Raw genomic sequence first — 26,538 nt, 5'->3', positions numbered from 1 at the left:
CTTGAGTGGAAGAGAGGTGTGTTCGGTGGAGGAGAAACGACCGATGGAGTCAAGTTGAGGTTTGGGGGGAAAAGGAGCTGGAGAAAAAAAAAAGGGGGCAGGAAAGAAGCAGTGCACAACAGAGAATAAAGTAAGGAGGTAGGGAGCTTGGATCCAGGGTGGCAGCCATTTTGTATGCACAGGTGAAACTGAAGCTACTCCTACACAGCTCCTTAAGAATGGCATGGGCAGAGGCTTGGGAAATGACCTATCTCCTCTTTTGGTTAAGGAGACTGGAGGAGAGTTTTTTTCCAAGTAAGAAAACTTTTTTTTCTCAAAAAAGCTACTAAAACCAATCTTGACCCCATACACCCAGTAATCATTGTAGCAATTTCAGGAGACAGCTGAAATATTACATTAAATTCATAAATGTAAGCTAGTTAATTGTTTTTTTTGAGAAATCCTAACTCTGTCACCTTCTAAATCTGACAGTTTTTGGTCTGTACTAAAACTGAGAGATATTCTGCTTGAAATCAGTCAGAAGTGGGTATGCTTGCAGTTTTGGGGTCATAAGACAAATCAGAAAATCTAAAGCTTAGTCCATATCTTAGTATGGCTACTCTGTCCACTGAAGCTCGAGTGATATTAATCAAATCAATATCTTCGACAGATTTACAGATCTTCTTCCAATCGGCACTTATTTCTGCGCATTCATTTTTCTAGTTCAGAAGTTCCAAAACTTGTTTTGCTGCCCCTTCCCAACCTTTTTAGAGATTCATCTCCCGTGTGCAACCCCTCTTTCTAAGGAACAGTATTTTTACATAGTCAATATTAGTTTAGGTATAGCTAGTAACCCAGAATACTTCAGTTTTGTCACCTTAGCTACTCTAATTCTGCTCCCTTACACTTTTGGGTTTTAATATGAAGTCCAATTATATCATTACAAGTCACTGGCTGGGAAATTCCTCGGATCTGCTTCCACTTCACCGGTGTTACTTTGCCTGAAGTGCGGCACAAACCCAGTTCATGCGTGTAAACGGGATTTCCACTGCACTTCTGGCAAAGTAATGCTAGCTAGCAAAGCGTGAGCAGATCTGAGAAGTTTACCAACCACTATGACGTGTAAGCAACTTCACTGAAAGGAATACTGCGGGCCTCTCCTCTTTTCGGGCTGGGTGCACGATGATCAATCCTATGCAGATGAAACAAAATGGGTCTGTGGTTGGGTTGTTTGGGGGTGGAACAGGGAGTAATGAGTCATTGGGTTGCTTTGGAGGAAGTAAGATATAAGTTTTATATTTTTTGTGCAAGAATCCATGAGTACAGATGCAATTATTAATTTATTTCTTAATTTAAAATGACACCAAGCATGCAGCAACATGAAATCCAAGCAGGACATAATAAACATTCCAGAAAGGTGCAAGCACTGGGAAATGAAGTCATTTTTGAGGCCGAGACAAGTTTTTAAAGGAGGACTATTTATTTATTTCCTCTAAACATCACAGGGACCTAAGGGTTCGTGGAGACTTCGATGTAGGGACAAAAAGGGACGTTCCCCAGAGCTGCAGAACTTGGGGGCAAGGAACCTTTTAACAGATTTTTGAAACAGAGTCTTGGGGGGCGGGGGGGTTTGACTTGCTATTTATTTATGGCAGTGGAGCTCATGGGCTCATGAGCACTTCCAAAAAGAAATTTATGCTATAGAGAGGGAAAATAAATTTTTAAACTGAGGGTGTAAGCTGAAACTGTTTGCAGGGGATGCCTGAGTTTTGGACAGAGCAGAGTCGAGAATCAGCCTAACAGAGTTGAAGGGAATGCTACAGCGCCACTAATGGAGACGATACGTATTGCAGACATTATCTGTCGGTGAATTACAGCTGGAGTCCTCTTCACGTTCCCTGATAACCTCGTCATAGTCCGTCGTCCCGCCCCACCCCCACCCCCACCCCCATATTTGGGAACCTCTTCTAGTTCTTACAAGTTCAGTGAGCTTGTAACAGTGTTGATAGGCAAATGCACATTACAACCTCAAACTGTAAACTGTTAACTTTAACACTGTGTGTATTTTAAGTGGCATGTCATGGCAAATCTCATATCCTATAAATGTGATATTATAAATTGCATGATTTAATATTTTCTGGTAACATTACCAGCTGATACTGTAGAAATTATACTAATGATATTATTTCTCAGGTTAAAAATCCTTTGGCTCACCTTGTGCCAGCTACACAATTATGTGGAAATGGAGGTTAGTTTTTTTTAATTGTCTTTTTTTTTGAAAGGGTGGCACCTTTATTGTCTTATTTTTATTATTTGGGTTAAGATTTTAAAGCTACCAAGCTAGAAAAGATTAACCAGTCAGCTCAGAGTAGTGTCTTTTAGCAAAGGATGTTGTGATTTAACATGCCTCCTTATTTGTATAGCCACCTTTATGATAGACCTGTCATCTACTGGTGGAAAATCACTGAATAGGTCTGATGGGGACATATGATCAGATGTCACGAGACTCATGATCTCCCCCATCCCATGCTGCATAAAAACTCCAACCACAGACCAATTTCTGGTTGTATTTCTTTCTGTTCCTTTCCAAATAAGAGGAACAATGCTCTTTTGAAGAAACAAAATCGCCAAAATTAACTGAATCCATGTTATGAAGCTTTGATGCCCTAATCTTGATTTAGTTAAATTTTTGGTCATGATCTCAATCAATCATAAACAATATAATTGAAATTAAAAGTGCTTTGTACTCACCAACCTAAAATTCTGTACACACTGTCGAGACTTTTTCCATGATGATAAATGGGTATTACAATCATTGCGTTTTCCCAGTTGTGTACGTGGGAAAAATCCATTTTGTTGCATTTTAACCTTTGAGATGGAATGTGCTTCACATAACTTAATTAATTAGAAATCCTGATGCATAACTCTGTAAAATTGAATAAAAACTGTCTTGAATATCATTTTTTCTTTCATTAGAATGTAAGAGAATATTGAAGAGTATATTGTGCATCTATTACAAATAAATGTTGGAGGGCACACACCACAATCAGTAAAACCGAAACTTAAATATTTTTAACAAGTTTTACACTGCAAATGTTCCTGTGTGGCCTATGAATATGGTTTTAAAAAAAGTTTAAACTGTTCTAATTCCTTAGTAATTTATCACAAAATGCATTAGGTGGGATTATTTTATGTCCAGTTCAAGGTCAGGCTTGTGGAATTCCTACATTTTGTTTGCAGGTTCCTCTGCATGAATGGATGGTTTTATCACAGTACACACTGTCTAATGGAACTTTGGGAGGAAAGCTTTGGAGATCAACAGATAAATTTGGCCACTGATCTGATCATTTATCCTAAAATGCTTGATAATGTTGAATTTTAACATGAATAGTTTCAGTTAAAAGATACAGTAAACGGCACATGTATTACAAAGGACCTTATTTTATTGAAGAATATTGCACCATTCTGTAAATAGTTATTTGGATATTACTTGGTTGTCAGAGTTAACAGTTTTGGCCCTTTCAGAACTATTTTGTTCTTTGTTTCAAACAGTTTCTGCCAGTTTATACACCTTCTGAGGAGGAAAGGAAAAACCCCATTTTATATGCAAACAATGTCAGAAAGGTAATGGCAAAGTAAGTATAATAGCACTTATTAAATATAAAACCCAAACTATGATTAGACAGTACAAGTGATCCAAAAATTGTTTAATAGCCAGTCAGCAAGGCAATTTTTTTTTCTTTGCTTTTTTTTGTGATGTCTGAGAGGATTTGTTATCATAGTGTCTTTTGGACACACTTGAGCATGTAAGATCTACATCATCTGCAATTCTTTATCTTCATTGGTATTAGGGACTTTTTTGGAGTGTTGGAAAAATTGCTGTGGTATTTCCAGTCTCAATCCTTGTAGCCTCTTAGTGATGCTGATACCTTAGTGGTGAATTGAGAGCAGATTTATGTGGACCGTGACCCATGAGCCACTGGATTAAGACAGCCCAAATTCATTTCACACAGGATCCCTACAACCATCAGAGAAAGAAGTCTTTAATCCCCCAGTCTGGGCTGGATTTGAGGCAGAAGAACAGCGCAACAATTCTGCTGAATTAGTAGCCTTATGACTGGAGTGAAAAATCATAATTTAACATTTTTATTTACTAATAAAATCTAGCACTCCAGAAGTCATACACTCTTTAAAAATACCTAAAATTTTAAAATGCTATGTGCTTCTGGCTTGTAACCTAAAACAGACAACAATTAAACTCTGACTTGAGTCAATATTTACTTTGTGGCCTTAAAGGAATACAGCTCAACCATAGCAGAATAATATGCTGTATTACAAGGTATAAAGCAGTGCATTATCTGACCTGAGGTCTACTAAAACATAGAACACTAATTAGTATATATACACACAGGATGTGTAGTTTGACATACAAATATGATGAGTGAGAACACATTTAATCACAATGAGTTCCACATTGTTTTTATAATGGTCTGGTTGAAACAAGTGGCAGTAGCATGAATTCACAATCTTAGTCATTACTTCCTTTGTTGTACTACATTGTCATCAATGCAAACTTTAGTTCTGATAATCTGTTGTGTGTGAGAGCAGCGTGGGCCCCCTCTCCCTGTTAGGAAGTGTTCAACCTCAACTAAAAATGGCCAAATCTAGAATGTGGCAGCATGCATCTACCTTTCTCTTGTGTTATGTGCTGATCCACCTGCTGCTTAAAATGTTCAGTGTATTTTTTAAAAATGCTCTATCATATCTTTTTTGATGTTGTTTACGCTGCTATATTTCTTAATGGGAAGGAATGGGTAACAGTTCTCCATTGTGTTTATTATTAACTTAGAAATGTGATTTATTGTAGTTCATTGCTTTGTGCACAAACAAAATGTTCAGAGTACTATTCATATCAAACCGTCCCCTCTTTACCCAAGCCTGGTACACGGTAATATACAATAACTTTCTTCCTACTTTTATTTTTGAACCTGATCTGATAGAGCTCTTGGTGTTCCTGTGACTGACTACACATTTGAAGATTGTCAGCTTGTAATGTCTGACAGCCAGCTAAAGCTTCCTGTGGATACCTGTCTACTAGAATTCGCAAAGCTTGTCAGAAAACTCAAGTGGGTTCTGTTTTACTTTTCTTTATAATGATAGCTACTCTAAAAGAAGGAAACATTTTTGAGAAAATAAAATTATTGCGGTCCAATTTCAGCTTTATTTCAGCCTATTTTGAACTAGTTATGATGGTCCATCTCTTGATTGTTTAACAATTGACATGTGTTGGGCAATTCATATGGAATGTGTTTTTAAATGTTGACAAATATTCAACTAATATTTGGGGCGAGAGGTAGTAAATGTGGGATCCTATTTTTCCAAATGTTTGGAGGGGGGGTTGAGGTTTTGCCAAATTTGCAAGTACTCTATGAATTTTATTTTTTAAAAAATTAGTTTTGTGAGCTACAAGAAATGGAATACCAGCCCAGTAAAAAGTGTTTTGTAAGTGGCATGACTGTGATGCATTTGACCTTTGCTCTGGAACAACAGTGCCCAGTTTTCACAACCTATACACCAAAGGTAAAAATCACCATTTGTTACATATCTGCAAAGAAAATCTAAATAAGAATATGTAAATTGTGCAGTCTTGTCCAGCACCATTTAGTCAACAGTTTGTCATACTGCAGGGTCAAATGTGCAGTCTGGTTTACAAATAAGTTATTACAAATTCGACTTGCTTTCAGTTTGAGGAAGTTTCCCACTTTTATAGGCTGGGGATGATTGTTGGTGTGAACTGCATTTCTGAAAGTACACCAACTACACGTTGAATCTGAAAAGTAGTTTATGCTGGCCTGGAGTTTCCACTAGTGGCGCAATCGGCAAACTGCAGCCAAAATGTGCTCGATGCTGTGCTAGTTTTGTCGAGGTGAAATTGTGCCCAAGTTTCCGCATAAACTCATTAGCAAAAGCCTGAACATCAAATTTCCCATGTACAATCAAGTAGCATAAGGAGTAGTAGAGTGATAAGAGGAGTGGGATTGCCAGGAAATGAGCCATTCTTTAACTTTTAAAAGTAATTGATGATTTCTGCAGCCGCAGGGCAGACCTGTGTATTTAATTGACTGCTGGTCTTCAATTAACTAACTGATCTGCAGTGGCAGGGCAGACCTGTGGCTCCAATTGACTGCTGGTCAGGTGATTTAACGCTGGATTCACGTGACGAAGGGTGCCTCTGCGCCCAAACAAGTGCAATCGGTGGAAACTCACCTTTCCGACATGGGGACAGTTTTGTGGGCAGGGACTGGTTCGGGTGAAGACTCTGTTGAACAAGCTTGAAAGATCGTGGATACTTGGGCGTGATGTAGTTATGGACGCAACTCATTTATACTTAGTGCAAAAGGTTGCTGAATTCTATTTGATTTGATTCCGTCCAGATTAAGCTCTTATCTAGGCGGAAATCATGCGGAAATTCCAGGCCGCAATGTTTAGCAATTGCCTCAGCAACAAACTGGTCACTTTGTGAAAGCTTTACCTTTTTAAAAATTCCATTAACCACGTTGGCCCAGAAATTGCTTAGAAAAGAAGAGTGAGCTCAACAGCACTCACTGTTGTTAGTGGCAAAATCAAGACCCAAGTTCCAGCGTTCACACATGCGCAGTGAAATGCGGAAATCCGGAAATTGCTCCTCCTGGTTTGCCGGCAATATGACAGCTTCGAATTAAAGGGATATCGCCGGCTGGAATCAGTGGAAACAATGGACCAGTGCCAAATTGCTCATCTGCTCAACTGGAAAGTAACTAATATCGCTACAAAACAGGTATGCTTAAAAATATCAGGTCTGGACTAAGTTTTAACAGTCTTAATGACTGCCAAACAACTAATAATTAATTATTAATAATGTAGAGTCTCATTACTCTTTATTTTAATAGTTTTTGGTCATTAAAAAAATTAAAAATTAAAATTTGTTTTACTTTCTCCTTCTGTCTTTTATTTAATTTGATTATTTCTTATCTTTTTTTGCTGTCTATAACTTTTTATAAATGATTTTAGTGTTGTATCTTTCACTTCCTGGATTTAATGTTCCAAGCCTGTAGAAACAGTTTTGCAGCTTGTCAAAAATGCTGTAATCTGATTGGTTGAGGGGAGAGTGTGTTCCGCTCCCTTCTCCCATGGGTCCTAGCTTCACTGGAGCTAACGCTGAGCTCTTCTCCATTTCCTATTAGAGGAAGTGCTCCCAGTAAAGACAGCGGTAAGTTAGTGGATTAGTATAAATCTATGGAGTGGCGAGCACTGTTGGTTCGCCACTCAGAGCAATTTCTGGGCCGTTATCTTGTACAAAATCATTCAGGAAAGATGTGGCTTTACAAAATTCAGTAAAGAAACTAAAATATTTCAATTTTTTAATTTCAGCAGCGAAAGAGTTAGTCCCTAAAGCATCTATAAACATCACCTTGGTGTTCAAGGACTGGATACAAGGCAAATGGAGTGTATTTATGTCAAAATGTATCTTGCATAAAGCTTGGGTGCAGTATTGATCTATACTTTATTGCGGTGACACTAGCCAGTCTTGCTTTCTTAGGGTAGTGTTGAGCCCAGAGTCTGAATCTCTGACACAATTTGTGATAGGCTGAAAAAAATCCATTCTCAACTAGCTAGCATTAAACTTAAGTTGTGGAATGTTAGTTTCTGTGGAGGACATGTATAATTAGAATTTTTCATTTAGATTTGTGAATACTGCATACATTTTTTTTGTGAATTACAATTTGAAGCAAGTGCATAAAAACTAAGGACCCCCCCCCTTAGTTTTAAACAATTAATGATGTTGATAAGCTTCTCGATGCAAAATATATGTGTCACTCCCACTGTAGGAACAGTGAAAGGTGCCTTGTATTCCATCAGCTGAGATGTTTGTGACTTTTTAAAATAGTTAGTTATTAATTTACTTCAAGCATGTGTCATTTGTCTTTGACATATCAAAAAACTGATGATATTAGCTGCACTAAAGCTTCTGTGCTGAATAATAAATCCTTGAGAATGGTAACCTATTTGTACTTTGGTGCAAAAAGTTGGAAAAAATTTAAATGATTTCCAAAGGTGTCTTAATAGATTTAGGTACTTGAAGAAACTGTGAACCTCCTGACTTTGTTCTGCCACCCATCTTCTATAAACAATATCAATTCAACTTACGTTTCCCTGGAGATGATGTTTGTGTTTCACAGAAAATGACAGGATTTGCTTTGGCAGTGATCACAAGATAATAGTCACAAGATTAAGGCATCAAGGGGTATGGGGAGAGAGTGGGAATATGGTATTGAGATAGAGGATCAGCCATGATCATGTTCAATGGTGGAGTAGGCTCAAAGGGCCATATGGCCTAATCCTGCTCCTATTTTCTATGTTTCTATGTTTAATATGGATACGGTCATCAATCCATCAAGAAGGGCCTTATATTCCCTCTATTTTGGCATCCAACTGTTAATTCATTCCAGATTTTATGCCTCCACTACTGCACCTGGAAGTCCATAACGTGTATTTATTACTTTTCGTAAAGTCACTTCAATATTTGCCTTTCACAAATTGCGCCTGTGCCTCCTTCCAATTTTGAGCTCATTTTCCAGATATACCCTTTGCATACAGATTACTTTTTCCATATCCTATACTATTTTGTATACCTCTATAAGATGACCTCTCAGTCACCTCCTTTCAAGGTTGAAAAGCCCAAATTTCGCCAGTGTTTACTTGTAACGCATACCTCTTTCACTGTGATGTGATGATCTATCTAATGTGGCAACATTGGGAAATGAAAACCTCCCACAAAGAATTCGCTCAGCTGTTTGCCTTCAGTGGTACCACATCTAGGTTATTGCTTGAATGTGTTTTAACAGGGTGCTGTGCCCTCTAGTGGTTATTGCTGATATTCCCAATACATAGAAACATTATGGGCTCGATTTTCGGACCTCTGAGCCAGCGGGTTCGTGGCGGGGGGGGCTCTGAAAATCGGGGATTCCCGGGGCGGGTCCGGAGCCCGGCTCCACCCCGCCCACTTCCGGGTTCCCTGGTGACACGCTTAGATGCGCGCGCAGCCCCCGCATGCGGGATGCCACTTAAACTAATTAAGCAGATACTTCAGGTCGTTAGCAGACCTGATTGACATGATTTAGGAGGGATGGGATTTTCAACTCAACTGAGACTGTTTACCGTACTGGGGGAAACACTCCCAGTTGAAATGGACGTGTTGCAGCTACCAGCCTGTGGCAGCTGCAACGGTCCATTTTAAAAGTGGGGGGGGCGGGGGGGGAGACCTTCACTCATTGCAGGAGGCCACTCTGTCACTTTACCTACCTTGCAGACTCCCTCAAACGTACATCTTCCGGATGGAGGCCGCCATAGCTGCGGTCATGACCTCCTTGGAGGACGAACAGCATCACCGTCCACGCCGTCCACCTCTGACATGTGGAGCTCCACAACATGGTGCTGTGACACATCCACTGCACAGCAGGAGGGAGAGCAACCGCAGAGAGAGATGCGTCGCAGAAGGCACTACCCTCGCCACAGGGTCTGCAGACCGAGGCTCAGCTTCCTGGACCTCTCTGAACAGCAGTGCATATGGAGGCTCAGAGTCACTCGACATGTAGCCGTGGACATCTGCAGCCTCCTTCATGCCGAGCTGCTCCCGGCTGGCCCGAGCACCATCTTCTTACCTGTCGCTGTCAAAGTTAGCACTGCCCTCAACAACTTCTCCTCCGCATCCTTCCAGGGTGCCACCGGGGACATCGCCGACGTCTCTTAGTCGTCTGCACAAAAGAGCCCTGCAAATACACCTCCTCCAACTCTGCAGTGACACAATGGGTGGCATCAGTTGTGGGTCTTCATTGTGATCCTCAGGAAAGGGCATTATTGCACAAACCAGACAAGATTCACAAAGACGTGGCAGTAGTGGTGACAATGTAATATGTAATGTGAGTTGCTCAGAAATTAAATATAAGTAAAAACCATGACAAACCCTCAAACACCCTTGTGCATCCCCTTCATGCTCACGACACGTTTGCCTTACGCTGCCCACTGCACATATGTGATGCAGGCCCTGTGGCTGCAGCACAGGTAGTGGCAGGCTGAGTGAGGCTGACTGTGAAAGAGATGCATGAGAGGGTGAGTATGAGATAGAGCCATGAGATTGTGTGAGGATTGGGTTGAGTGGTAGTGGTGGGATGAGTACTGGCGAGGTGAGCAAGTGCAGGTAAGATGAGGATGAGGTTCGAGTGGGTATGAGCGGTGATGTGACGGAGTAGTGTTGGCAGTGCAGAAGGAGATGTGGGGTGGGGGTGGTGATGTGGCAGACGGAGTGTAGGGGAATGAGTAAGTGTGCTCACTTTGGCTGACCTACTTAGGTCATTGCAGCACCTCCTGCACTGTATGCAGGTGCGCGATATGTTGGTGGTGCAGGTGACCTCCTCTGCCACCTCGAGCCAGGCCTTCTTGGTGGCAGAGGCAGGCCGCTTCCTCCCGCCCGCCGTGGGAAAGATCTCTGTCCTCCCCCTCCTCCTCACCCCATCCAATGGAGTGAGGCATCATTAACCTGGGAGCAGCCTTCCCCCTGGGCTGCTCCATGCTGTAAATTTTCCTATTTCCTGCAGCATCAGTCAGTGGAGGACTGCCCCTTTAAATAGAGCTCCTCCAGCTGACAGACCTTACTGCGCATGCGCAGTCCGCCCAGCTTAGCAACGGGGAACCCGGAAGACCAGATAAGTGGATCCAATCAGCCTGCGATTGCGTGCGGAGCATACTGATTTCACCGGGCGCGTTACCCACGTGCCCAACCTACCTCTCCCCTCCCCCCCCCCCCCCCCCCTGCTTGCCGCCATGGTAATATCGGGCCCTTTATGTTTCTCTTCATTTGAACATTTACGCTGCAGCCATCTGATTTAACATTTCATCTTGGGCCAAAAATTATATTAAGTTATAACTTAACAGATATGGTAACCTACAGAAATTTTTGGCTACAAGAAATACAGCAGTCATCACCAAATCCCCTTTTCTAAAAAATGTATTGAAATACTTGAAGGTGGCTCCCAAGCTGGCAGTTCCCCAGTGAGTTCCTTTCCTTTGCAACTTATCTATGCCCATCAAATTGCTGTGAAGTCGGTCTGGATTGTGGAGTTTGTTTCTTTTCCCACAAAAAGCTGTATTTACTGACTGTGCAATGAGTTGGCACAGTGCCCTTTCAACTCTGGGGAATATTTTTAATCCAGCTCAGACTGATGGAATGAAAACCTTCTCAATCTGCTGACTACATAAAATAAATCTTTGCAGTCTCAACAAAGCTCATGAGTATGACTTACAACACAGTGCTAAGTTTAAAAATTCTCATGTATCGATGTGGTCCTGCCAGTGTTCATCTTGCAAGCAGGCACCCGAAGATTGTTCATTGTCAGTCCCTGTGAGAGCTTTATTATGCATACTTATAGCATTTAAATGAGGACATTCATATTCAGCCTTCCATTTTCCAAGTTTACGGTGCAAGTCCCACCCAATATTCAGTCTGCCCATTCGAAGTGGGCGTTAAAGGTAAGTGGCATCCTTTCCTGTAGGAAAGGGAACTCTTAAAAGCACACAGACACTTTTTACAATAGCAGTTTTACATTAAATATGGGGTTTGCATTGAAGACACTCCTACCACCAGTTTAGTGCTTGAAGACAAATTCAATTGAAGAAAGCGTTTCATGGAAAGTAGCTGGCACTAAAGCCTTACTACTCGTACCTGCCATTATGCTATTGACTATCTGTAGGCAGTGGCACGTTACCTATCAATGACCAAGAGGAACTGCCTTCTCAGTCTCTGGGTCAGTGTGGAAACAGTTGCAAAACCGGCACCTGCACAACGGGGACTTCACTGCCAACTGTTAGGTTTGTGCCTCCTTCGCAAAGCAATGCACGAGTTAATCTGTAGGCTTGAAGCAACACTTCAGATGCCCTAACAGATCAGGGGGGAGTAAGACCACTAGGAATGATACCTTGACAAGCGTATCCATCAAGGGCACCGGATGAGTCCTTAACCCTTTTGTCTTAGCTCCTCATCAAGGGACCTTCTGGAATTTACCAGTCTTCCATACCTAAATTTGGCTTGCCAAAGTATCTTGCATCAAGCAGTTCTGATTTTGTTAACATTTACACTACCAACCCCTCATTGGTATCTGCACAAACTAGTGAGTGAATGAATTAACCCTTTCTTGCCATTTATCAAAGTAGTCAGACAACAAAGTCATGAACTAACAATTGCATATTAACCTTGGAATAATAATTAGCAACACTTAAACATTGTGTATGCAAATAATTAGTAGATAGAGTTAATTGATTAAATAATACAAGCTACAAAGACAGTTTAGTTCTGTCACAATAATTCAGCATTAACTACTACCTCTGATTATAAACAGTTGAGGCCAGTGTCTGCGATCAATATAAATTGATGAGATTAATTTAAGATTAAACTCCTTTGATAGCAGACAGGTTAACAGTATTAGATAGCCAGTGCATTGAATATTTTAAAGTCTATATACTTGTAGTTAGCAATGTTTCTAGAATTTATACGATCTCATCCTTTGAGTTGGTTTATCTCACTTGCCTCTGGAAGGAGGGAGTTGGCTTCTGAGCTGTCAGAATAATGATCCTCCGTCTGTAGAGGTGCTATCTATTCCTCCTGGATCATCTACTCCTGCATTAATCCACGTGCACTGGTAGCTGTATCTGGACTAGTTGTCTTAAATCTCATCTCCCTTGATCTCAGGGAAATTTGTACATCTAAGTGGCACACTTGTATCTGGTATAGCCATACTGTCTTAACTTCTGTAACTTCTCTGTTTCGGAGATGCACTTTCCAATTTTACAGAAACACCCTTCTACATATACTAGACAAAGAACTCTTACACATTCTACAAAGATTACAACAAGAGTTAATAGAAGTAAACTAACGACTGAAGGCTGAGAACTTTAGTGTCCAAAACACCATTTTATCCTTAATTTCCAAAGAAACCACCTCAGTTCTATTGACCAATCTGAATGACACATGTTAGAAGACTTGAGCCCTTCTGGTGTCAGTCACTTCAAACAGCCCTATTGATGACCTCCAAATTAATGAAGCACCACACCCAGGCATGCCCCATTGCTCGTTTACTCCCTAACTTCTCGGGTCTTTACCAACAAAAGGGTCACACACAGGTCCAGATAAGGCAGAACATATGTATGACCCCTAAACCTACAATCTCTGAGCCTTTGATCTTGAAGGCTTGTCTTCTATCCCTGGTAAGGAATGTTTTGTTTGTATAAGTCTTTGTTGTTTAATTAACATTAGCCCTTTCCTAGCATTCAGTCTACTGACTCCATTTTGAGGATACATTTACGGCAATTCTCAGGGCATTTCTGCTACACAATATAGCCTCACAATGGTCCCCAGGATGACTAATGACTGCTGTATGCTAAACAACTTTGCAGTACCTAGTGGCCTTACTATGGAAATGGAGAAGGCCATCCACAAGAGTAGGTTACAGACTGACCAAAATGATCAGAAATGCCAGGAAGATTATTCCAACAAGTGACATTCAGTGGCACCTATTTCCATTTTCACCAAGACCACCTATTTCCACATCCAGCACGACTGAAACTTTGAGCCTTGCCTTTGCATCTACAGGCTCGACTTCTTCAGTATTTTCCTCACCACCCTGCCGAGCTCCATTCTACACTAGGTATGATACCTTAGTGGTTATGATACTGGACTAGGAATCCAGAGGTGAGTTCAAATCCCACCATTACAAGTTCTGAAATTGAATTCAATAAATATGGTAATTTGTGGGGGAGCACCAAAAAAAAACCATGAAAACTGTCAGACTAATGTAAAAACCAACTGGTTCGCTAATGTCCTACAGGGAAAAGGGACCCTTCTACCTCTACCTGGTCTGGCCTATAAGTGGTTGACTCTCAATACCCTCTGAAGTACCAAAATAAATATCGAACAGACCTATCAGCATCGGATCAGGGCAAGACTCGGACAATCTCACCCCAGTTGACCCATACAAAGTGCTGTGTGTGAATCTTTTCTCCCATTGCAAGAGCTTCTTTATGAAGTCACCTGGACTGGGACAAATGTGACAATGCTGCTAGAAATCTATGCACTTGGCACTAACTTGATGGATCCAAACCATGGGCTCATAACTATGTGGATCACGAACACTGACTAAAGACCTTGTTTTAGCTGAGGAGCTTTAGTTGTTAACGGCACTGTGCAGCTTTAAGGCAGTGCAGAAAGCAGTTGGAAACCTTTTAAATTGTACCAGACACACTTTACAGTTTTGCCTCATTGATTATTGTTTAAAAAGGCATTTTTAAAAAGTTTTGTGAATTTCTCATGAAAACAAACCACTCCAAATTAATAGGGGGAGACTGAAACAAAGCATTGTATTTAGCACACTCTGTCATTACTGCACATCCCCAGACAAATTTTATTTCAACAGAAAAGAATGCCTGCAGAATTTTTTAAAAAATAAATCAGATTTAACTCGGAATCTTTTAGTAAATATTAGAGATGTGCATGAGACAAAATAGCATCCACACTCAGTAGTGATCTCACCACATTGGAACATTTACAAATATAATTTTTGATAAGCTTATCCTGTAAGCATTTTTTATTTAAGGCCTGTGTCACTGTCTCAGAATTGTGGCATTAACACTGTTGTATGGTGATTATAGTGTTTGTGTTTCTTTATATTTTCAGTTTAAAGCCTGATAGAGTTGAAAAGGAACTGGATGAACTTGCAGAAAGTGCCAAAAAAACGAAAGGAAAACGGATAACTCTGGAGACATTTGCTGATTATTTGAAGCTGCCAATTTGTGATGCATTAACAGATGTCTTTGCACTTTTTGATGAGGTAAACTACCCTGGTAACAAACGTCATATTAAATATATGAAGTTTGCTAAGTTTACAAATTCGTATTAAGTCTGGATGAGGATGAATGTGCTCTCATCATTTACATACATTTGTGCTCCCAATATACTGTAGCTGGTAGCTATCACTGGCTGTATCTGGCTTAAGTTACGTATCAGCTGCAATTGTCCTTGCAGCATCTAGCACAACTCTGCATTTGTTTATCTGCTCACTTGGGGACTGTGAAGACAGTCACGTGCAGTCATTGCCATGTACATGCAGCAATGTCTGCAGATACGGTTGCTGGCACCTTGGTGGGCATGGCCTGTCAGCCTGTTGCCCACACTGACATGCCTTCTTTCATGCAGTGCCATGCAAGAAGGCGTGCATCCCAGTGTGAGCAATGGCCAACATGGCCTGACTGGCCAGACTTACCATGCATGACATATTGAGATTGATGTGCTTCCAAAGAATCATCCAGCATTACAGTTAATCAGGCCTTTGCATAACATATCTGTGCCATTGGGCTTGATGTCACAATCTACCTTGAAAATTGGAGCTTCTGCGCGCATAATGTTCTGTCAAAGTGAGGTACGTGCACCTCTGTCCATGGATGTGGGTGTGAGGTACAGGCAGGTTGCACAGAACACAACTGGTGCAATCTGACCTTCCTGGTGTCCCCCCACTGGTCCTCCATTTTTGCCTCCAAAAAGCTCCCCACACATGCATTCCAATTGGGGAGCTCATTAGTTGCACTAAAGGAGCTGTAGGGAAAAAAAACAGCAGCAGAGGAATTACCACAAAGGGTCATGAAGGCCTAAGTGAAATCAGAAAAAAAAATCAATGCAGAATTGGCCTTAAAACTGTTCATTTCTGCTTTTCCCTTTAAATGTACTCTCCCCTGCAGCTTATACCATGGCAGCTCTGTATGCCTGTTGAATACGAGCATGTTTTGAGGAAGGCATTGTGACATCACATCTGTGCCATTTCACTACTATGATGACGCCCCACCTATTTCAGGAAGGGAGCTTCCTCTGCCCGCCCCCAAGGCCCAGATGGAGCTCAAATAGGCGGAGACCTGTTGATACAGACATCGCCCCTTTTCCCATCCATTACGCCCCATGAACTGCCACGCACTGGTTTAACAGACATGAAAACTTGCTCCAATGTTTGAAGGAATTGGGAGCAGTTCCTTTACATTGTAGATAAGAGATTTGATCTTGTAGTAGATTGCATACTGATTAGATTATAGTGTTACAGAAATTATTATAGGCATACTATAGGATGCTGCATCTTAAGTTTAACTTTTCCCATATATGTTTTATTATTCCCTGTTACTTAGTGAAGAATAAGCTAAGACGTGCAATGGATTTTGCTCATTAAACATTTAGTAGGAGAAAGTTATGCTGCCTATATATTGCAGTTCATATAACTGTCGATTTTGATTTTTTTTAAAATTGATACAGTACTTAAGTTTTCAAACTGATATTTCCCTAGACTTCAAGCTGCTGATCTCCGTTGATTTGTCTGGGAGGCTTCCCACAGAGAGTAAAGTCAGCAGCTGAGTCACTCTGGATTTCTCTTGTACACCTGTTAGAAGCTAGGTACAAACTCCATCCATCATAACGTCAAAAACGGGGATGTTCGCAATCCCTCAAATAATGAAGCAGTCCGTGCCCGCATGCAGTAAGACCTGGACAACATCCAGGCTTGGGCTGATAAGTGGCAAATAACATTTGCGCCAGACAAGTGCCAGGCAATGACCATCTCCAACAAGAGAGAGTCTAACCACCTCCCCATGACATTCAATGGCATTACCATCGCCGAATCCCCCACAATCAACATTCTGGGGTTCACCATTGACCAGAAACTTAACTGGACCAGCCACATAAATACTGTGGCTACAAGAGCAGGTCAGAGGCTGGGTATTCTGCTGCGAGTGACTCACCTCCTGACTCCCCAAAGCCTTTCCACCATCTACAAGGCACAAATCAGGAGTGTGATGGAATATTCTCCACTTGCCTGGATAAGTGCAGCTCCAACAACACTCAAGAAGCTCGACACCATCCAGGAAAAAAGCAGCCCGCTAGATTGGCACCCCATCCACCACCCTAAACATTCATTCCCTTCACCACTGGCGCACCGTGGCTGCAGTGTGTACCATCCACAGGATGCATTGCAGCAACTCGCCAAGGCTTCTTCAACAGCATCTCCCAAACCCTGCAACCTCTACCACCTAGAAGGACAAGAGCAGCAGGCACATGGGAACACCACCACCTGCACGTTCCCCTCCAAGTCGCACACTATGCTGACTTGGAAATATATCGCCGTTCCTTCATCGTCGCTGGGTCAAAAATCCTGGAACTCCCTTCCTAACAGCACTGTGGGAGAACCTTCACCACACGGACTGCAGCGGTTCAAGAAGGCGGCTCACCAACACCTTCTCAAGGGCAATTAGGGATGAACAATAAATGCTGGCCTAGCCAGCGACGTCCATATCCTATGACCGAATTTTTTTAAAAACTGTCACTTAGAAAAATGTTGCCTGACTGGCACTCAGCAGAATAGTGTGTAGGAAGGAGAAGAAAGAATATTTATTTATTTTTTAAAAATAACTTCCCCTCAGGCAAGTTTTAACTGGCTTTCGTCTCTGAGTAATTATTTGTTCATGAAAATCCTCCCACTGGCAAGTTATCAAAAGGAAAACATTAGAATCATGTATATTCCCAATACCGTTGTAACCTACTGGTTATGAGCTGGTTTAAATCTCTAACTTTTTCGCACTCGATGTAATTAATTGAAGACCATAATCTTACCAATACTTGCCCTTTTGCTGATGAACACAGTTCTTTCATGAAGGCTGTTATATTCCCACCAGCATAGACCATAGTGTATCTGGCCTCCTGTTACTTATGCCTACCTTCCATTATCATCAGAAAGTTTTGTCTACTCGTGGCCAAGCAGGTGCATCTCTGCTTCAGTGGCATACCTTATCTAAGGCAGTGGCCAGTACAACAGCAGTGAGTTCTGCTCCACTGGTGTAGTATTGGTTGAGCAGAGGGGCATAAGAGGCAACTGTGAATAAGTCCAAGCTCCAGGGCACCCTTCTACCCCATAATGCTTATTTTCAAATGAGTGAGGGTGTTGTTAACTATATATTTAAAATAAAACTTAATAAAGTAACTAAACTATTCTAGTTTTTAATAGAAATAGAAAATGCTAGAACTGCAGAACACGTCAATCAGCACTAGGGGGTCGATTTTAGAATGGCCGAGCGGGTGCGTTCGTGGCGGGTGGTCTCTGAAAATTGGGGATTCCCGGGGTGGGTCCGAAGCCCGGCTCCAACCCGCCCACTTCCGGGTTCCCCAATGACGCGCAGTCCCCGCATGCGGGACTCCCACCGGCAATTAAAGCCGGCGGGATCCCAATTAAACCAATTGTTTTGTCACTTCAGGTCGTTAGCAGACCTGATTTGGAGGATATTTTAGGAGGGGTGGGATTTTCATCCAAACTGAGCGTATTTCCTGTACTGGAGGAAACACTCCCAGTTGAAATGAATGTGTTTCAGCCACCAGCCTGTGGCAGCTGCAAAGGTCCATTTGACAGGTTGGGGGTGGGGGGGGAGACCCTCACTCATTGCTGGAGGCCACTCTGTCACTTTGGACCAAGTTTGGCCTGCACCACCCTCCTCCTGACAATAAAATTCACAAACTTGCAACCTAAACCCCAGTGTGCAGACACATTTACCTACCTTGCAGACCCCCTCAAACGTACATCTTCCAGATGGGGGCCGCCATAGCTGCAGTCATGACCTCCTCGGAGGGCGAACAGCATCACCAGCCTCGCCATCCACGCCGTCCACCTCTGACACGTGGAGCTCCACAACACAGTGCTGTGACACATCCACCTACACAGCAGGAGGGAGGGCAACCGCAGAGAGAGAGATGCATCGCAGAAGGCATTACCCTCGCCACAGGGTCTACAGACCAAGGCTCAGCTTCCTGGACCTCTCTGAGCAGCAGTGCACACGGAAGCTCAGAGTCACTAGACATGTAGTCATGGACATCTGCAGCCTCCTTGATGCCGAGCTGCTCCCGGCTGGCCCGAGCACCATCTTCTTACCTATCGCTGTCAAAGTCACCACTGCCCTCAACAACTTCTCCTCCGGATTCTTCCAGGGTGCCACCGGGGACATTGCCGGTGTCTCTCAGTCGTCTGCACAAAAGAGCCCTGCAAATACACCTACACCCACTCTGCAGTGACACAATGGGCGGCATCAGGTATAGGTCTTCATTGTGATCCTCAGGAAAAGGCATTATTGCACAAACCAGACAAGATTTGCAAAGACGTGGCAGTAGTGGTGATAACAAATTTTTATGTTTTTTTGCAAAACAAACGAAAGGATATCAAAAACATTACATTTTGTCTTACACCCTTGTGCGTCCCCTTTGTGCTCACAAAACCATCGCCTTACGTTTACAGGAACCCCTACATGGTGCTACCCCTGTGGCCTCAGCAGAGGTAATGGCAGGTTGCTCTTGTCCATGCCCTGACCAATGAGATGCTTTGCGCGGATGCCCTCTGGTTTCGGTGCCCGTGAGGGCCCCTCCAAAGACTGCTCCACCTGCACCTGTGCGAGAGCAGATTCGGCCACCTGGAGAGGAGGCAGCGTTGTGGGTACTGGTTGAGAGGGGGGCAACGGATGAGACGTGGGAGCGCTTTGAGTGGTGTCCCCACTTCCATGTCCCCTTTCACCATCATCCCTCTCCTGGCCCAGGCCCACATCACTCCTACCACCCTACTGGACGACAGTTTGGAAGACTTGTGTGATGCCTTGGAAGGCCAGTTGTAAGGTATTTGTCAGCCTGTTTAAGGCGGCAGAATGTTGCTCACCCTGAATCCGAACGGCCGTTGTCAGGGCCTGAATGGACTCCTTGTTGAGCCGTGCTTGAAGCTCGATGGAGGCTAGCCTTTCCTCCATCGCAGACATTCCTGCACCTACCCATGATACTATCTCAGAGATGTCTTCACATCCCTGTGACGCTATCTCGGAGATACCCTCCTGCACCTGTGCCACCATTCCACTCATGCAGGAGTTGGACTCCTCCATCCTCTGCGCGATTGTGGAGAGTGCGCAAGGCAACTGTTCCAGTACCTCGGCAATGTGCTGCTGGCCCTCGATGACCCTCCTTTTCATGGCTGGCCCCCAGGGTTCAGCATGTGGGTCCAGCTGAGCAGAGCCTGGAGAAGAGTGCTACCACTGATGCGAACTCTCTATGGCTGCCCCTGCCACCAGGGTCTGCTCGTGCTCACATGCACGTGGTGACTCACCATGTGCAAGCCCAACTAAGTGAGGACGGGGACCCACCGAGGTGTGTGTACCTGCGCTGGTGGATGGCTGGCTCAGATGTGACGATGCACCCTCAGAGGCCGGCAGGTCCTCTGAGGAATCGCCATTCGCCATCACGGCGCTTGCAGATGGCCCTGCAAGAGAACAGAAAGCAATATTAAGCATGTGGACAGATGTTGAGGAGCTGCAGATGCCAAGTGATGCTAAGATCATTCGCTATCATGAGTGCTGAGTGTTAGTTTTCTGTCACCAGCCGCTTGTGCACTCCCAGTCTCGGCATCAGCCACGGACAGGCACTCCAGCGTCCGGCTTATTTCGAGTGCCTGCTGCTCCGCATCTGTTAAGACCACCTGATGTGGCGGGCCCCCTCTGCTCCTTGCCCTCTCCCGGGCATTCTGGCATCTCATCTCCTATCAAGGCAAAACACAGAGGCGTGATTGAGTGATGGTTGCATGGTGACCCGCTGCATGCATTGGTGTGGGTGGGGATGACCGTGAGGGAGATGCATTGGAGGGTGCATATGAGACAGAGCCATGAGATTGTATGAGGATTGGGTTGCGTGGTAGTGTTCGAATGGGAACTGGGGCGGTGAGTAAGTGCAAGCAAGGTGAGGATGATGGATGAGTGGATGCGAGGAGTGATGCGAGAGTGTTGTAGCACTGCAGAAGGAGTTGTGTGGTGGTGGAGGCGATGTGGAAGACGGAGTGTGGGAGAATGCGTAAGTATACTCACTTTGGCTGACCTGGTTAGGTCATTAAAGCGCTTCCTTCACTGGACCCAGGTTCGGCACACATTGCCGCTGCTGCTGACCTCCTCGGCCACCTCCAACCAGGCCGCCTTGGTGGCGGTGGCTGAGGCAGGCTACCTCCTTGCATTGGATTGAAACAGAATTTCCCTCCTCCTCCTCGCCCCATCGAGCAGCACCTGGAGTGAAGAGTCAGAGAACCTTGGAGCAGCCTTGCCTCTGGCCTGCTCCATGCTCCAAAATTGGTTCTTTGCTGCAGGAGGAGCATTGGGGGACTGCCCCTTTAAATAGGGCTCCTCCTGCTGACAGCCTGTGATGCGGGTGCGCTGTGCGCCCGCTGCGCAGGTCTGGAACGGGAAACCCGGAAGCACGTGTAAGTACCTTCAATTAGGCTGTGATCAAGTGCGGAGGACCCCGATTTCACTGGGCGCGATACCCACGCGCCCAGTCGACCCCGCCGCTGCCAACACGCCTCCCTCCTAATATCAGGCCCTAGATCTCTTGAAAGGTCACTGCAGTGTTAAACCTATCTTTCTGTAGTAAGCATTGTGTCTTCCTTTATTTTCTATTTTTATTTCAGACCCTTATTTACTACTTTTTTATTTCAGATTTCTAGCATTTGCAGTTTTCTTATTTACTATGATTTTTAATTTGGCTCATTTATGACTGTTAATTATAAAATTGAAAACTGGTTGCAGCTATCTAAAATAGTACATATTTTTATTTCACAAGTTTAGCAGCAATTTTCCCCTTGCTAGTTCCAATTTTTTTTTGTTGAGTAATTGCACAAATACCAGTTTTCTAACTCTGTCCCTGTTTATTTCCTCCTAATTTCAGTAATGCTAGACACAAGACCAGATTTCTGTCCATCTGTGGTCAATAAGTGGAAAATGCAGCACAGAATCAACTGTATATTATTTCTCACTGAGCTTCTTAAGATTCTATTGTAAATTTCTCCTGTATGAATTTATAAACTTTCAAGTAATTTTTAAAATGAGATAAATTGTTGATCATTGTAGCTGAATGTCACCCTGTATTGAATGAATACTGCAAACTGGCAATTGGATCATCACTGCCTAGTATTGTCAGCAGAGAGAACAAAAGCACTGCCCCTTCTTTCTCTTTCCCCTCCTCCACATGAACATAATCAAATCCACATATATTCTACTCAATAACAGCAGAGATTGGCTTCAAGGCTGTCGTCAACAAACTGAAACTTCAGATGATGGTTAAAAACTGCTTGAAGTTTACAGTATTCTCTCGACTTTAGTTGAATTACGTATAGAATACATGTCGAGATTCAGAGGCTTACAAGAAAATTGTCCACTTGTGATGGGCCTCTTTGATGACTTATTTCTCTGCAAGCTGCATCCTGTTGTATTTGGTGACTGATTTTTACAATTCTTTTATATTTAGGCATAATTTCAAATTTATTCTGTGGAGACTTGCCATAGCAGAATACCCCTGTGTACTCCAGAGTTGCTGTGCTGTTATGCAGTTAATGAGCCAGTGTGGAGATAAATCATAGTAGCAAAAAATAGTTATTTTTTTATCATAACAGGAAATAGTTCTTGTGAAGATTAACTGTAACTAGTCAGAAATACTGGCCACAAAGAAGGCCAGTTTAAAAAGCTGTGATCATGGAGTATGCTGGAGCATATGTCACAGACTCGGATGGTAAAAAATCAATACTAGTTACAGAAGTTAGCGTGAATAAACCATAGATGCTCAATACACCTTTGTGATATAAAGCCTTAAAATGAATATTTGGGTATGCATTGTTTCTGGCTGTTGCAGAGATGTCTGCTTCTGTGATTCTTAGCAAGGTATCGGTATGTTTGTGTAGCATATAGCACCCTCTGCTGCCTTTATTGTGGTACCTCTTTACAGTTCATTTTATCTTTATGTAAGACATCGCCTTTAACAATTGTAAAGATTTTAACCAATACTAGATTGATGTACATTCCTAAAGTGTTTAGTTGTAGAGTTTGTTCTCTTCCTCTGGTGTTTCCCAGATTTCATTAGGTTTGTATACTTGCGTTGCAGTTTACTGAACTTGCGTATTTCTGCTTTCAGAATGAAAATGGAACAATTGATATCAGAGAGTATGTGATTGCCTTGTCTGTAGTATCAAGACCATCTAAAACTCATGAAACTATTAAATTGGCATTTAAAGTAAGTATCTCTTATGTAGTGGATACTTATTCATTTTGGTTGGGCTTGCCGTCAAGAATTTAATGAGTGTCTGCAGGGTGATTTTATGAGGCTGACTAAAATGACCACTTTTTTTCAAGCAGTTTTTGGTTCTGGTGCCAATGTATCTTGTGATGTTGTTATTGGAGCAAAATGTGATCAGTACAGAAATGAGCAGTCTCTTGAAATTCAGCAAAACTTTTCCATTTTAGTCTGAAAACAAAATTTATTTACATTTATGCTGCAACAACTAACGGTAAGTACTGCAGTAACAAATTGTGGGATAGTTTAGTTTTATGAATAATTTGAGTTTAATATTTATACTTATGTTATGGTGTGCAGGGGTAATATAATATAACTAAGAAAGCATCAAACAAGAAAAGACCATTTGACCCATCAAGCCCAACCTTCCACAGGCCTTATACAATGTACTCTCTCAAAGACTCTACCCAACTTTATTTTATCCTATGAAGGAAAGTTCTGGGGGAAAAAAAGTTCCTGATTCCAAAGGTAATTGAGCAAACTTCCAGCATATCTAACCTTGCAAACTCCATTATTTAACCCTGGTTGGTTTGCCTTGCACAGTTGACATATCCATGGCTGCAGCAGCACAGGAACCATCATGTTCCATGGAGTATTTGATTATCTCTGTATATACTTATCATTATAACCCTTAATCCCATTCATAATCCAATATGTATCCAACACTTCTATATATTTTTAAAGTTAATTGTGTGAGTTAACTGCTTTTGCTGACGTCTGTTCCATATATGTTCATTTCTTATGGTGGGGGAGGAATTTTTCTAATCTCTAGTCTTGCTTGAGGCTAGCTGACTTTTGTATTTGTGCTTCTAATCCTGCTCCATCAGTGCATGCTAAATAGCCTGCTTACATCTACATTGCCTACGCCACCCGGCATTTTACAGGCTTGGATCATGTCCCTTCTCGGTCTTTTCTGTAATGAAAACAAGTTCAGCTGTTTGATTCCATTTTCATAATTTAAAACCATAAATCAGAGAGTCCTCCTTGTCCTTCTTTAAACCCTTGTTAATATGTCAATGTCCTTTTGAAGGTGGATGCACAGGATTCCAAATGTAGGCTCATCAGTAATCTTTGCTAGGTTAAATTAACTAACCTAATCAAATACTTCAAAGTTGCAATCCAGTACTTAATTAATTTTGTTGATGACCATTTCACATTGGCTGGGTAGTTTTGATAAATGATCACTAATCACACCCAAATCCCTTTCCTCTTTCAGCTTTGGTAATAGTCAAATTTCAGAAGGTTGAGTGCAAGCTCCACTCCACGACTTGAGCATGCAAGCTAGGCTGACACTTCAGTACAGTACTGAGGAAGTGCTGCATTGTCAGAAGTACCCTCTTTCTGATGAAACGTTAACTTGTGGCTCCATCTGTCTTCTCAGGTGGTGTAAGAATTTGCATTAGACTATTGAAGAAGAACAGGGAGTTTCCTGGTGTCCTGGCCAACATTATTCCTTTAGCGAATACTACCAAAAAACGATTAACTGGGTCATTCATCTTATTTGCCATTTGTGTGACCATGTGCACAATTTGGCTGCTAAGTATGCCTTCATAACAGTGACTACACTTCATAAATAATTAATTGGCTGCGAAGCACCCTTGGATGTCCTGAGAACATGACCAAGCACTATATAAATGCAACTTTTTGTTAGAAGAAAAAAAAATTGAGGTTGTGAGTTCCCACTATGGATTTGAACCACGTGCTAGACTAACACTTCAGTGCAGTACAGAATGAGTGCTGCTTTGTCAGAGGTGCTGCCTTTCAAGTGAGATGTTAAACCATGGCCTAGTCTTCCTGCTCAGTTGAAGATAAAAGATCCCATGGCATTATTCAAATAACATTCCTTTGTCAACCAATATAACCAAAAACAGATTATCTGTTCATTGTGTACAGACATTTCACATTACCTGTGCCAGTTAGTATTACCTTACACTTACATGTGCACTAAAATCCATCTGTCATTCCTTAGCCTATCTGCTTATTGGTCCAGAGGACCTTGAATGTGAGCAGTGTCCTTTATAGCAGTGAAGATCAGGAGACACAAAGAACCGATCCTATAGAACTTCACCAGCCACTGCCCCAGAAGGAGCTGTTTTTCCCCCTTTATCATCATCTGCTGCTGCTGTCTATTCCCAAGCCAGTTTTCAATCCAACTAGGTTTGTTTCTCAACAGTTAATTAAGCCTTAAACTTTAACAGTCTACACGTGGAACTTTATCTAATGCCGTCTGAAAATCCCAATTATGTTCACCAATAACATTCATCCACTAATTTTGTTTCCTTCTTAAAGAATTCCACTTCATTCACAAAGCATGACCTATCACTTTTAAATCTTTGTTGGCTACAACTTACAGTTTCTACACACTTTAGAAGAACAGTGATCATGTTGTTGTAAAATACTCTTGTGCATTGTATGCTGGCGCTGTCAAGCTCATCTGTAATTCTTTCTAATTGAATCTGCATTGTTTCTTATTCAGTTAAGCTATTTAAAATGCCCACCCAAAACTATCACTCTGATTTTTTTTTCTGTAACTCTTGGACAGTTCACTTGCTAAAAACACAGAAGACTAGTCTGCGTGCACTTGGGGACTCTGGTTAAATGATTTCCATGAGTGGGGGAATAATTTTCTGCAGTTGATTTGCACAGTTTCAACCAATCATACTTCTAGTCTGCAGCGAACAAATACATTTTAATTAAGGACTAGTCATTATCTTTTTCTGTTGTGTCCTATAATTTGGCTACATAAGGAACAAGACTGGCAGTTAAATGTTGCAGGATATTGAGAAAGGATAGGGAAGGAAGAAGGGGTTGGGGTAGCTGTACTAATTAGAGATACCATAATGGCAATAGAAAAAAGGAGCACAAATAACATTAAGATAGAAGCAGAATCCATATGGATTGAGACAAAGGATAAGAAGGGATCAGTCATGTTAATAGGTATATTCTGCAGACCACCTAATAGTAGAAGGGAAGTGGCGGATGAAATATGTAGGCAGATCTATGAAATGAGTAAAAAAAATCAAATAATGATCATGGGAAATTTCAACTACCCCCAAATAAACTGGCAAGAAGAGGTTGGGAAAGGGGAAAAAGGAATGGAGTTTTTACAGCGTGTGAAGGACTCCTTTCTTACTCAATATGTGAGAAGCCCAACAAGAGTGGAATCATTGCTGGATCTAGTAATGGAAAATGAAACAGAGCAGATAAGAGAAGTAAGCGTAGGGGAACATCTAGGCAATAGGTTTAAAATAATGATTGAGAAAGACACAAGTAAGACAAAGACCAAAGTAATAGAAAAAAGCTAATTTTGAGAGGAT

General features: G+C 42.3%; 1 protein-coding gene across 1 annotated transcript in view; it reads left to right on the top strand.

Moving 5' to 3' along the window:
• Nucleotides 1–26,538, top strand: part of LOC137339595 (lysophosphatidylcholine acyltransferase 1-like) — a 183,706-nt gene that overhangs the window by 134,839 nt on the left and 22,329 nt on the right. The window contains exons 8-12 of the mRNA XM_068001907.1: nucleotides 2,173–2,227; nucleotides 3,532–3,614; nucleotides 4,980–5,105; nucleotides 14,741–14,894; nucleotides 23,063–23,161. Coding sequence (XP_067858008.1) covers nucleotides 2,173–2,227; nucleotides 3,532–3,614; nucleotides 4,980–5,105; nucleotides 14,741–14,894; nucleotides 23,063–23,161 — 517 coding nt within the window. The remainder of the gene's footprint in view (nucleotides 1–2,172; nucleotides 2,228–3,531; nucleotides 3,615–4,979; nucleotides 5,106–14,740; nucleotides 14,895–23,062; nucleotides 23,162–26,538) is intronic.

This window comes from Heptranchias perlo, chromosome 2, assembly GCF_035084215.1.
Source record: "Heptranchias perlo isolate sHepPer1 chromosome 2, sHepPer1.hap1, whole genome shotgun sequence".
Taxonomy (NCBI): Eukaryota; Metazoa; Chordata; class Chondrichthyes; order Hexanchiformes; family Hexanchidae; genus Heptranchias; species Heptranchias perlo.
Note: the sequence above shows the minus strand (reverse complement) of the source record. Positions and strands in the feature narration are given on the sequence as shown.